At 59.3% G+C, this 13,427-nt stretch overlaps 1 protein-coding gene across 1 annotated transcript in view; it reads right to left on the bottom strand.

The window, feature by feature from the left end:
* Window positions 1–1,478, bottom strand: part of SCAMP1 (secretory carrier membrane protein 1) — a 71,262-nt gene extending 69,784 nt beyond the window's left edge. The window contains exon 1 of the mRNA XM_075325655.1: window positions 1,329–1,478. Within this exon, the coding sequence (XP_075181770.1) occupies window positions 1,329–1,385 (57 nt within the window). The 5' untranslated portion in view covers window positions 1,386–1,478. The remainder of the gene's footprint in view (window positions 1–1,328) is intronic.
* Between the last annotated feature and the right edge of the window lie 11,949 nt (window positions 1,479–13,427).

Here is a 13,427-nt window from a genome sequence, read left to right as displayed (position 1 = left end):
CAGGTGGGCCGGCAGAGGGGGGGGGGGAGGGGGGACGACAGGTGGGCCGGCAGAGGGGGGGGGGGAGGGGGGACGACAGGTGGGCCGGCAGAGGGGGGGGGAGGGGGGACGACAGGTGGGCCGGCAGAGGGGGGGGGAGGGGGGACGACTGGTGGGCCGGCAGAGGGGGGGGGAGGGGGGACGACTGGTGGGCCGGCAGAGGGGGGGGGAGGGGGGACGACTGGTGGGCCGGCAGAGGGGGGGGGGAGGGGGGACGACTGGTGGGCCGGCAGAGGGGGGGGGAGGGGGGACGACTGGTGGGCCGGCAGAGGGGGGGGAGGGGGGACGACAGGTGGGCCGGCAGAGAGAGGGGGGGCAGGTGGGCCGGCAGAGAGAGGGGGGGCAGGTGGGCCGGCAGAGAGAGGGGGGGCAGGTGGGCCGGCAGAGAGAGGGGGGGCAGGTGGGCCGGCAGAGAGAGGGGGGGCAGGTGGGCCGGCAGAGAGAGGGGGGGCAGGTGGGCCGGCAGAGAGAGGGGGGGGGGCGGTGGGCCGGCAGAGAGAGGGGGGGGGGCGGTGGGCCGGCAGAGAGAGGGGGGGGGCGGTGGGCCGGCAGAGAGAGGGGGGGGGGGCGGTGGGCCGGCAGAGAGAGGGGGGGGGGGGGCGGTGGGCCGGCAGAGAGAGGGGGGGGACAGGTGGGCCGGCGAGAGAGGCCAGAGAGAGGATACAGGCCAGCTCTTTAGGAGAGCAGCTCCGCCCCTGTGACTCTTTACATGTCATTACAATATGAATCACTGTTTTTAAACTACATCATCTAAAGTGCACTGCCCCTGCCATGCACAGCCGTCCCTGCAGCCTGTGCCCCCGGATGAGGGGCTGGGGCAGTTTGGTGACCAAAGTTCTCATGGCATCAGACAATAGAGTCTGAAATCCGAGGCGCAGCATGTAGCAGTATGTATACAGTCGTTCACATCATCACATGGAGCCTCATTTATCGCAGCCCATACCGTACACGTACTCAGCAGTGATACACACGGACGTGATAACATCACACACCCCGGCCTGGCTCGTGATCATGTCATCATCAGCAGACACAGGAGTCCCCGTGCCGGCACCTCAGCCCTAAGTCCCTCACCATGTCCATGGTGGAGCGTCCCTTTAAGCAGCGGTCAGGCTGTGCAGTCCAGGAGCAAACGGTCAGATGCAGCCCCGCACATCTCCTACTGCGCCGGGAGATACCAATACACAAAAGGCAGGGGGGGACGGGTGACGTCACACACACAAACCACTGTCAACAGAGAGCTGTCAATGAATGGCACCGCTCATTCCCCGCCCCGATCACATCCAGCTCACCTTAAAGGGATTGTTTAGGTCCGGATCCGCAAACGGGTTGCTGTCGAAGTCGGACATGGCTGCGGTGGCGGCTCACGGCCAGCTCCCGGAGCACGGACCCGCACGTACCGTTATCCTAAGCAGCAGAAATGGCCGCTCCGGAAATGACGTCACCGCTTCGTACACGTAGTCCGCCTCGGTGAGGGGGTTCTACGGTTCCGCCCCTCCGCGTCACGTGGTGCGGTCAGCTGTGTGGGGATTACATGGGGGTAATGAGAGGACAGAGCGTCATGGGCCACAGAATACCCGCACTGATGACACCCGGGGGAAGGGAGCAAGACTGCCGGCCGGGATACCCAGGAGGAAGGGGAGCAAGACTGCCGGCAGGGATACCCAGGAGGAAGGGGAGCAAGACTGCCGGCGGGAATACCCAGGAGGAAGGGGAGCAAGACTGCCGGCGGGGATACACAGGAGGAAGGGGAGCAAGACTGCCGGCGGGGATACCCAGGAGGAAGGGGAGCAAGACTGCCGGCGGGGATACCCAGGAGGAAGGGGAGCAAGACTGCCGGCCGGGATACCCAGGAGGAAGGGGAGCAAGACTGCCGGCAGGGATACCCAGGAGGAAGGGGAGCAAGACTGCCGGCGGGAATACCCAGGAGGAAGGGGAGCAAGACTGCCGGCGGGAATACCCAGGAGGAAGGGGAGCAAGACTGCCGGCGGGGATACACAGGAGGAAGGGGAGCAAGACTGCCGGCGGGGATACCCAGGAGGAAGGGGAGCAAGACTGCCGGCAGGGATACCCAGGAGGAAGGGAGCAAGACTGCCGGCGGGGATACCCAGGAGGAAGGGAGCAAGACTGCCGGCGGGGATACCCAGGAGGAAGGGGAGCAAGACTGCCGGCGGGGATACCCAGGAGGAAGGGGAGCAAGACTGCCGGCGGGGATACCCAGGAGGAAGGGGAGCAAGACTGCCGGCGGGGATAACATGAGAGGAAGGGGAGTAAGACTGCCGGCGGGGATACCCAGGAGGAAGGGAGCAAGACTGCCGGCGGGGATACCCAGGAGGAAGGGAGCAAGACTGCCGGCGGGGATACCCAGGAGGAAGGGAGCAAGACTGCCGGCGGGGATACCCAGGAGGAAGGGAGCAAGACTGCCGGCGGGGATACCCAGGAGGAAGGGAGCAAGACTGCCGGCGGGGATACCCAGGAGGAAGGGAGCAAGACTGCCGGCGGGGATACCCAGGAGGAAGGGAGCAAGACTGCCGGCGGGGATACCCAGGAGGAAGGGAGCAAGACTGCCGGCGGGGATACCCAGGAGGAAGGGAGCAAGACTGCCGGCGGGGATACCCAGGAGGAAGGGAGCAAGACTGCCGGCGGGGATACCCAGGAGGAAGGGAGCAAGACTGCCGGCGGGGATACCCAGGAGGAAGGGAGCAAGACTGCCTGCGGGGATACCCAGGAGGAAGGGAGCAAGACTGCCTGCGGGGATATCCAGGAGGAAGGGAGCAAGACTGCCTGCGGGGATACCCAGGAGGAAGGGGAGCAAGACTGCCGGCGGGGATACCCAGGAGGAAGGGGAGCAAGACTGCCTGCGGGGATACCCAGGAGGAAGGGGAGCAAGACTGCCTGCGGGGATACCCAGGAGGAAAGGGAGCAAGACTGCCTGCGGGGATACCCAGGAGGAAAGGGAGCAAGACTGCCGGCGGGGATACCCAGGAGGAAAGGGAGCAAGACTGCCGGCGGGGATACCCAGGAGGAAGGGGAGCAAGACTGCCGGCGGGGATACCCAGGAGGAAGGGGAGCAAGACTGCCGGCGGGGATACCCAGGAGGAAGGGGAGCAAGACTGCCGGCGGGGATAATATGAGAGGAAGGGGTACAAGACTGCCGGCGGGGATAACATGAGAGGAAGGGGAGCAAGACTGCCGGCGGGGATACCCAGGAGGAAGGGGAGCAAGACTGCCGACGGGGATACCCAGGAGGAAGGGGAGCAAGACTGCCGGCGGGGATACCCAGGAGGAAGGGGAGCAAGACTGCCGGCGGGGATACCCAGGAGGAAGGGGAGCAAGACTGCCGGCGGGGATACCCAGGAGGAAGGGGAGCAAGACTGCCAGCGGGGATACCCAGGAGGAAGGGGAGCAAGACTGCCGGCGGGGATACCCAGGAGGAAGGGAGCAAGACTGCCGGCGGGGATACACAGGAGGAAGGGAGCAAGACTGCCAGGGATACCCAGGAGGAAGAGAGCAAGACTGCCGGCGGGGATACCCAGGAGGAAGGGGAGCAAGACTGCCGGCGGGGATACCCAGGAGGAAGGGGAGCAAGACTGCCAGCGGGGATACCCAGGAGGAAGGGGAGCAAGACTGCCGGCGGGGATACCCAGGAGGAAGGGAGCAAGACTGCCGGCGGGGATACACAGGAGGAAGGGAGCAAGACTGCCAGGGATACCCAGGAGGAAGAGAGCAAGACTGCCGGCGGGGATACCCAGGAGGAAGGGAGCAAGACTGCCGGCGGGGATACCCAGGAGGAAGGGAGCAAGACTGCCGGCGGGGATACCCAGGAGGAAGGGAGCAAGACTGCCGGCGGGGATACCCAGGAGGAAGGGAGCAAGACTGCCGGCGGGGATACCCAGGAGGAAGGGAGCAAGACTGCCGGCGGGGATACCCAGGAGGAAGGGAGCAAGACTGCCGGCGGGGATACCCAGGAGGAAGGGAGCAAGACTGCCGGCGGGGATACCCAGGAGGAAGGGAGCAAGACTGCCGGCGGGGATACCCAGGAGGAAGGGAGCAAGACTGCCGGCGGGGATACCCAGGAGGAAGGGAGCAAGACTGCCTGCGGGGATACCCAGGAGGAAGGGAGCAAGACTGCCTGCGGGGATACCCAGGAGGAAGGGGAGCAAGACTGCCGGCGGGGATACCCAGGAGGAAGGGGAGCAAGACTGCCGGCGGGGATAATATGAGAGGAAGGGGTACAAGACTGCCGGCGGGGATAACATGAGAGGAAGGGGAGCAAGACTGCCGGCGGGGATAACATGAGAGGAAGGGGAGTAAGACTGCCGGCGGGGATAATATGAGAGGAAGGGGTACAAGACTGCCGGCGGGGATAACATGAGAGGAAGGGGTACAAGACTGCCGGCGGGGATAACATGAGAGGAAGGGGTACAAGACTGCCGGCGGGGATAACATGAGAGGAAGGGGAGTAAGACTGCCGGCGGGGATAACATGAGAGGAAGGGGTACAAGACTGCCGGCGGGGATAACATGAGAGGAAGGGGAGTAAGACTGCCGGCGGGGATAACATGAGAGGAAGGGGTACAAGACTGCCGGCGGGGATAACATGAGAGGAAGGGGTACAAGACTGCCGGCGGGGATAACATGAGAGGAAGGGGAGTAAGACTGCCGGCGGGGATAACATGAGAGGAAGGGGAGCAAGACTGCTGGCGGGGATAACATGAGAGGAAGGGGAGCAAGACTGCCCGCGGGGATAACACGAGAGGAAGGGGTGCAAGACTGCCCGCGGGGATAACACGAGAGGAAGGGGAGCAAGACTGCCGGCGGGGATAACATGAGAGGAAGGGGTGCAAGACTGCCGGCGGGGATAACATGAGAGGAAGGGGAGTAAGACTGCCGGCGGGGATAACATGAGAGGAAGGGGTACAAGACTCCCGGCAGGGATAACATGAGAGGAAGGGGTACAAGACTGCCGGCGGGGATAACATGAGAGGAAGGGGTACAAGACTGCCGGCGGGGATAACATGAGAGGAAGGGGTACAAGACTGCCGGCGGGGATAACATGAGAGGAAGGGGAGTAAGACTGCCGGCGGGGATAACATGAGAGGAAGGGGTACAAGACTCCCGGCAGAGATAACATGAGAGGAAGGGGTACAAGACTGCCCGCGGGGATAACACGAGAGGAAGGGGTGCAAGACTGCCGGCGGGGATAACACGAGAGGAAGGGGAGCAAGACTGCCGGCGGGGATAACATGAGAGGAAGGGGAGCAAGACTGCTGGCGGGGATAACCAGAGAGGAAGGGGAGTAAGACTGCCCGAGGGGATAACATGAGAGGAAGGGGAGCAAGACTGTCTGCAGTGATAACAAGAAAGGAAAGGGAGCAAGACAGCTTGCGGGGATAACCAGAGAGGAGGGGAGCAAGACTGCCGGCAGAGATAACCCAGGAGGAACGGGAGCAAGACTGCAGGTGGCAATAACACAAGAAGAAGAGGAGCAAAACTAACTGCCGCCGGGGATACGCCAGGAGGAAGGGAAGCAAAACTGCTGGCGGGGATACCCCAAGAAGAAGGCTGCCCGCGTGGATACCCAGGAGGAAGGGAGCAAGACTGCCGGCGGGGATACCCAGGAGGAAGGGGAGCAAGACTGCCGGCGGGGATACCCAGGAGGAAGGGGAGCAAGACTGCCGGCGGGGATAACATGAGAGGAAGGGGAGCAAGACTGCCCGCGGGGATAACACGAGAGGAAGGGGTGCAAGACTGCCCGCGGGGATAACACGAGAGGAAGGGGAGCAAGACTGCCGGCGGGGATAACATGAGAGGAAGGGGTACAAGACTGCCGGCGGGGATAACATGAGAGGAAGGGGAGTAAGACTGCCGGCGGGGATAACATGAGAGGAAGGGGTACAAGACTCCCGGCAGGGATAACATGAGAGGAAGGGGTACAAGACTGCCAGCGGGGATAACATGAGAGGAAGGGGTACAAGACTGCCGGCGGGGATAACATGAGAGGAAGGGGTACAAGACTGCCGGCGGGGATAACATGAGAGGAAGGGGAGTAAGACTGCCGGCGGGGATAACATGAGAGGAAGGGGTACAAGACTCCCGGCAGGGATAACATGAGAGGAAGGGGTACAAGACTGCCCGCGGGGATAACACGAGAGGAAGGGGTGCAAGACTGCCGGCGGGGATAACACGAGAGGAAGGGGAGCAAGACTGCCGGCGGGGATAACATGAGAGGAAGGGGAGCAAGACTGCTGGCGGGGATAACCAGAGAGGAAGGGGAGTAAGACTGCCCGAGGGGATAACATGAGAGGAAGGGGAGCAAGACTGTCTGCAGTGATAACAAGAAAGGAAAGGGAGCAAGACAGCTTGCGGGGATAACCAGAGAGGAGGGGAGCAAGACTGCCGGCAGAGATAACCCAGGAGGAACGGGAGCAAGACTGCAGGTGGCAATAACACAAGAAGAAGAGGAGCAAAACTAACTGCCGCCGGGGATACGCCAGGAGGAAGGGAAGCAAAACTGCTGGCGGGGATACCCCAAGAAGAAGGCTGCCCGCGTGGATACCCAGGAGGAAGGGAGCAAGACTGCCGGCGGGGATACCCAGGAGGAAGGGGAGCAAGACTGCCGGCGGGGATACCCAGGAGGAAGGGGAGCAAGACTGCCGGCGGGGATACCCAGGAGGAAGGGGAGCAAGACTGCCGGCGGGGATACCCAGGAGGAAGGGGAGCAAGACTGCCGACGGGGATACCCAGGAGGAAGGGGAGCAAGACTGCCGGCGGGGATACCCAGGAGGAAGGGGAGCAAGACTGCCGGCGGGGATACCCAGGAGGAAGGGGAGCAAGACTGCCGGCGGGGATACCCAGGAGGAAGGGAGCAAGACTGCCGGCGGGGATACCCAGGAGGAAGGGAGCAAGACTGCCGGCGGGGATACCCAGGAGGAAGGGAGCAAGACTGCCGGCGGGGATACCCAGGAGGAAGGGAGCAAGACTGCCTGCGGGGATACCCAGGAGGAAGGGAGCAAGACTGCCTGCGGGGATACCCAGGAGGAAGGGAGCAAGACTGCCTGCGGGGATACCCAGGAGGAAGGGGAGCAAGACTGCCGGCGGGGATACCCAGGAGGAAGGGGAGCAAGACTGCCGGCGGGGATACCCAGGAGGAAGGGGAGCAAGACTGCCGGCGGGGATAATATGAGAGGAAGGGGTACAAGACTGCCGGCGGGGATAACATGAGAGAAAGGGGAGCAAGACTGCCGGCGGGGATAACATGAGAGGAAGGGGAGTAAGACTGCCGGCGGGGATAATATGAGAGGAAGGGGTACAAGACTGCCGGCGGGGATAACATGAGAGGAAGGGGTACAAGACTGCCGGCGGGGATAACATGAGAGGAAGGGGTACAAGACTGCCGGCGGGGATAACATGAGAGGAAGGGGAGTAAGACTGCCGGCGGGGATAACATGAGAGGAAGGGGTACAAGACTGCCGGCGGGGATAACATGAGAGGAAGGGGTACAAGACTGCCGGCGGGGATAACATGAGAGGAAGGGGAGTAAGACTGCCGGCGGGGATAACATGAGAGGAAGGGGAGCAAGACTGCTGGCGGGGATAACATGAGAGGAAGGGGAGCAAGACTGCCCGCGGGGATAACACGAGAGGAAGGGGTGCAAGACTGCCCGCGGGGATAACACGAGAGGAAGGGGAGCAAGACTGCCGGCGGGGATAACATGAGAGGAAGGGGAGCAAGACTGCCGGCGGGGATAACCAGAGAGGAGGGGAGTAAGACTGTCCGAGGGGATAACATGAGAGGAAGGGGAGCAAGACTGTCTGCAGTGATAACAAGAAAGGAAAGGGAGCAAGACAGCTTGCGGGGATAACCAGAGAGGAGGGGAGCAAGACTGCCGGCGGGGATACCCAGGAGGAAGGGAGCAAGACTGCCAGGGATACCCAGGAGGAAGAGAGCAAGACTGCCGGCAGGGATACCCAGGAGGAAGGGAGCAAGACTGCCGGCGGGGATACCCAGGAGGAAGGGAGCAAGACTGCCGGCGGGGATACCCAGGAGGAAGGGAGCAAGACTGCCGGCGGGGATACCCAGGAGGAAGGGAGCAAGACTGCCGGCGGGGATACCCAGGAGGAAGGGAGCAAGACTGCCTGCGGGGATACCCAGGAGGAAGGGAGCAAGACTGCCTGCGGGGATACCCAGGAGGAAGGGAGCAAGACTGCCTGCGGGGATACCCAGGAGGAAGGGGAGCAAGACTGCCGGCGGGGATACCCAGGAGGAAGGGGAGCAAGACTGCCGGCGGGGATACCCAGGAGGAAGGGGAGCAAGACTGCCGGCGGGGATAATATGAGAGGAAGGGGTACAAGACTGCCGGCGGGGATAACATGAGAGAAAGGGGAGCAAGACTGCCGGCGGGGATAACATGAGAGGAAGGGGAGTAAGACTGCCGGCGGGGATAATATGAGAGGAAGGGGTACAAGACTGCCGGCGGGGATAACATGAGAGGAAGGGGTACAAGACTGCCGGCGGGGATAACATGAGAGGAAGGGGTACAAGACTGCCGGCGGGGATAACATGAGAGGAAGGGGAGTAAGACTGCCGGCGGGGATAACATGAGAGGAAGGGGTACAAGACTGCCGGCGGGGATAACATGAGAGGAAGGGGTACAAGACTGCCGGCGGGGATAACATGAGAGGAAGGGGAGTAAGACTGCCGGCGGGGATAACATGAGAGGAAGGGGAGCAAGACTGCTGGCGGGGATAACATGAGAGGAAGGGGAGCAAGACTGCCCGCGGGGATAACACGAGAGGAAGGGGTGCAAGACTGCCCGCGGGGATAACACGAGAGGAAGGGGAGCAAGACTGCCGGCGGGGATAACATGAGAGGAAGGGGAGCAAGACTGCCGGCGGGGATAACCAGAGAGGAGGGGAGTAAGACTGTCCGAGGGGATAACATGAGAGGAAGGGGAGCAAGACTGTCTGCAGTGATAACAAGAAAGGAAAGGGAGCAAGACAGCTTGCGGGGATAACCAGAGAGGAGGGGAGCAAGACTGCCGGCAGAGATAACCCAGGAGGAACGGGAGCAAGACTGCAGGTGGCAATAACACAAGAAGAAGAGGAGCAAAACTAACTGCCGCCGGGGATACGCCAGGAGGAAGGGAAGCAAAACTGCTGGCGGGGATACCCCAAGAAGAAGGCTGCCCGCGGGAATACCCAGGGGGAAGGTTGTCCACGAGAATAACCTGGGAGAAAGGGACAGAAGGCAGCCCTGGGAATATTCCAGGAGTTAGGCTGTCCCCGGTAGGACGGGAAGGAAGGCTGCCAGCGGGAATAACCAGGAAGGGAGGCTACCCACGGGAGGAAGGCTGCCAGTGGGGATAACACGAGACAAAAGGGGGGGGGGTTCTGCCTGCGGGAATACTCCAGGAGGAATGAGAGGAAGGTTGCCCTCAGGAATAACCTGGGAGAAAGGCTGCCTGTGGGACAAGAAGGAAAGCTGCCTGCGGAAATAACCCAGGAGAAAGGGGAAGGCTGCCAGAGGGGATAACACGGGAGGAGGCTGCCCATGGGGGTAACATGGGAGGAAAGGGAAAAAAAAGGCTGCCCACAAGAATACCACAGAAGGAAGGCTGCCCGTGGGAATAACCTTGGAGGAAGGGATGGAAGGCTGCCCGTGGGAAGAATAACCAGGAGGAAGGCTGCCCATGGGAAGGAAGGCTGCCAGTGGGGATAACACGGGAGGAAGGCTGCCCGCTGGGGTAATAAGAGAGGAAGGCTGCCCGCTGGGGTAATACGGGAGGAAGGCTGCCCGCTGGGGTTATACGGGAGGAGGCTGCCCATGGGGGTAACATGGGAGGAAGTGGGGAAAAAAAAGGCTGCCCACAGGAATACCACAGAAGGAAGGCTGCCCGTGGGAATATCCTTGGAGGAAAGGATGGAAGGCTGCCCGTGGGAATAACCTTGGAGGAAGGGATGGAAGACTGCCCGTGGGAATAACCAGGAGGAAGGCTGCCCATGGGAAGGAAGACTGCCAGTGGGGATAACACTGGAGGAAGGCTGCCCGCTGGGGTAATACGAGAGGAAGGCTGCCCGCTGGGTTAATACGGGAGGAAGGGTGCCCGCTGAGGTAATACGGGAGGAAGGATGCCCGCTGGCGTAATATGGGAGGAAGGCTGCCCGCTGGGATAATACGGGAGGAAGGCTGCCCGCTGGGGTAATACGGGAGGAGGCTGCCCATGGGGGTAACATGGGAGGAAGTGGGAAAAAAAAGGCTGCCCACAGGAATACCGCAGAAGGAAGGCTGCCCGTGGGAATAACCTTGGAGGAAGGGATGGAAGACTGCCCGTGGGAATAACCAGGAGGAAGGCTGCCCATGGGAAGGAAGACTGCCAGTGGGGATAACACTGGAGGAAGGCTGCCTGCTGGGGTAATACGAGAGGAAGGCTGCCCGCTGGGTTAATACGGGAGGAAGGGTGCCCGCTGAGGTAATACGGGAGGAAGGATGCCCGCTGGCGTAATATGGGAGGAAGGCTGCCCGCTGGGGTAATATGGGAGGAAGGCTGCCCGCTGGGGTAATACGGGAGGAAGGCTGCCCGCTGGGGTAATACGGGAGGAAGGCTGCCTGCTGGGGTAACACGGGAGGAAGGGAAACAAAAAGGCTGAGAGTGAGAATACCCCAGGAGGAGGGCTGCCTGGGTGAATAACCTGGGAGGAAGGCTGCCCAAAGGAATAAGTCAAAGAGGAAGGCTGCCAGCAGGAATAACCTGGGAGGAAGGCTGTCCATAGAGAGAACCTGGGAGGAAGGCTATATGCGGGTATAACCGGGGGGGAAAGGGGAGGAAGGCTGCCCGCGGGAATAGCTCAGGAGGAAGGCTGTCCATGGGGATAACTCGGCAGGAAGGGAAGGCTGCCAGTGGTAATAACCAGGGGGAAGGCGAGGAAGGCTGCAGTGGGAATAACCTGGGAAGAAGGCTGTCCGCAGGGATAACCTAAAAGGAGGGCTACCTACTGGAATAACCAGGGGGAAAGAGGATGAAGGCTGTCCATGGGGATTACCCAGAAGGAAGGGAAGGAAGGCTGCCAGTGGTAATAACTGCGGGGGAAGGGGAGGAAGCCAGATTGTAACCGGTCAAAGAGAGAGCAGGAAGAGAGGTGTGAGGACAGTTCAAGATGGACATGCTGTTCCAGTAGTTTTGAGGTATAGGGGAGAAGGGATATGGGGCGATAGTTTGGCACAGAGGAAGGGTCAAGGGAGGGCTTTTTGAGGATGGGTGTGATGGAGGCATGTTTAAAGCATGAAGGGAATACACCAGTTGTTATAGGTTGAAAAGATGGGTTAGGGTCGGGAGGAAGACTGTGATGAGGTTGGGGATGAGGTGGTATGGGAGCGGGTCAAGCAGGCAGGTTGTGAGATGTGTTCTTGAGAGTAGAGTGGAAAGATGATCTTCTGTCATGGTGGAGAAACTGGATTTGGAGGAAGAAGGCTGAGTAGTTGTGAGGAGTGGCTGTGGTGATTGTGGGACAAAGCTTGCTCTGATGTTGTCAATCTTCTGCTTGAAGAAAGAGGCGAAGTCTTCAGATGAGATGAGAGGAGAGGGAGGTGGTGCCGGGGGATGGAGGAGAGAGTTGAAAGTGTTGAATAGCTGTTTAGGGTTGTGGGATAGAGAGGATATGAGGGATGAGAAGTAGGTTTTGCAGCAGTGAGTGCAGACTTGAAAGTGGTGAGAGCTTGTTTGTATGTAACGAAGTACTCAGTGGAATGAGACCTCTTCCATCTGCGCTCAGCAATTCTGGAAGCCCGTCTCAATTCTTTAGTCTGACTCGTATGCCAGGATTGCCTGTTGATTGTGCGGGTTTTGGTGTGTGTGAGAGGGGCAGCTGATTCGAGAGCTGCAGAGATGGTGGTGTTGTATAAAGACATAAAGACAACTACAGAATACCAATACAGCACTGTGTAGAATATTTAAGCAGGTGGGAAAAATGCTGCATAGTATGAAGCTTTCCTAAATAGATGTGTTGAAGGTAACCTGTCATGTCTTTAAGCACTTTTAACCTGTACATATTAGGTTAATCTGCAGGCTAACAGTGATGTGAAGCTGCCTGGCCGCCGTACTGAGAGAACATAACCTTTATTCCTCCCGAGAGTCGCTGGCTTTCAGTCATTGCTCAGTGCACAGTGGTGGTAGTACGCACGTACCTGCACTTTGACAGTTCACTGTTGCATCTGTAAAGTGCGAGCGGTCAGTCAAGGTCCTGGGGCACGGTTACAGGTGCCGCTCACTGTGTACTGAGCAATGACTGAAGCCGCGTCTCTGTAACCAAAAGCGAAGGCTGCAAGAAGGAATGAAGTGCATTTTTCCCCGGCTGCCGCTCATTCAGTGTGGCGGGTGGCCAGCATGGTATCGTTCTATACCTGCAGATTAACCCCTCCATACCTGCAGGTTACTAATGTTTTGAGACATGGCCAGTTTAATTTAATTAATTTAAAAAATGGCACGTGAATGAACAAAAGATAAATCAGTATTTGGTGTGACCGTCCTTTGCCTTCAAACCAGCATCATTTCTTCTCGGTACAGTTCCACAAGGGACTTTGTAGAATTATAGTCAGGTATGGGAGTAACCAATCAGGAGTAACCCATGAGCCACATTTTCCTATGTATGCTGAAACAAAGACATTAATGTAGAACGCTACAGGTAATCTGTCAGCAGGTTTTTTCTATGTAATATGTGGACAGCATTCTCTACATCAGCTTCCACTGTGAGTGAGGCCTATCCCAACCACACCCCATCCTGTGATTAGCAGCTCACTTTTAATAGGCATTATACATGGAGAGGCTGATGTGGGTGTGGTTAGCTTTCTCAGCCCTGCTTCATACTACAGCTAAGTATAGGGAAAAATGTGGTGTTTGCAGGTGCTGCTGAGTCCAGAGACAGGGTAACCAGGAGATTGGAAAAAGGGGAATTTTATTGACAACGTTTGGAATTCTAATGGCTTCATAGCTGCATTCAGCCTCCTGCCTGCACTGCTAAGCTGATCTCCAAGGTCCCTCTTGCCCCTAGCATTCACATAATGGAGGAGGGATTGCTCTTATTGCCTCTTAAACTGTATATACAGTGCTCATTCAGTGTTGTGCCTACGACTATCGTGAAGGTGGAGTTGGTAAAAATGTGGCGAGGTGAGCTTTTTTCTTTTTTTATTTCAGTAATTGTGGGGGCATTATATTGAGTGGTGAGCTGTGGGGGCCCTTATACTGAGTGGGGGACTGGTGGATACATTATACTGAATAGGGGAATGTGAGGGCCCCCATACGAAGTTGGGGACTGTGGGATCTCCCATACTGAGTGAGGGGCTGCAGATGATTCTGTGAGAGAGCCCTCATTGGGTGGTTGCCCTCACACTGATTGG

Source organism: Anomaloglossus baeobatrachus, chromosome 1 (genome assembly GCF_048569485.1).
Source record: "Anomaloglossus baeobatrachus isolate aAnoBae1 chromosome 1, aAnoBae1.hap1, whole genome shotgun sequence".
Lineage (NCBI taxonomy): Eukaryota > Metazoa > Chordata > Amphibia > Anura > Aromobatidae > Anomaloglossus > Anomaloglossus baeobatrachus.
This window is presented reverse-complemented; position numbering and strand designations above follow the sequence as displayed.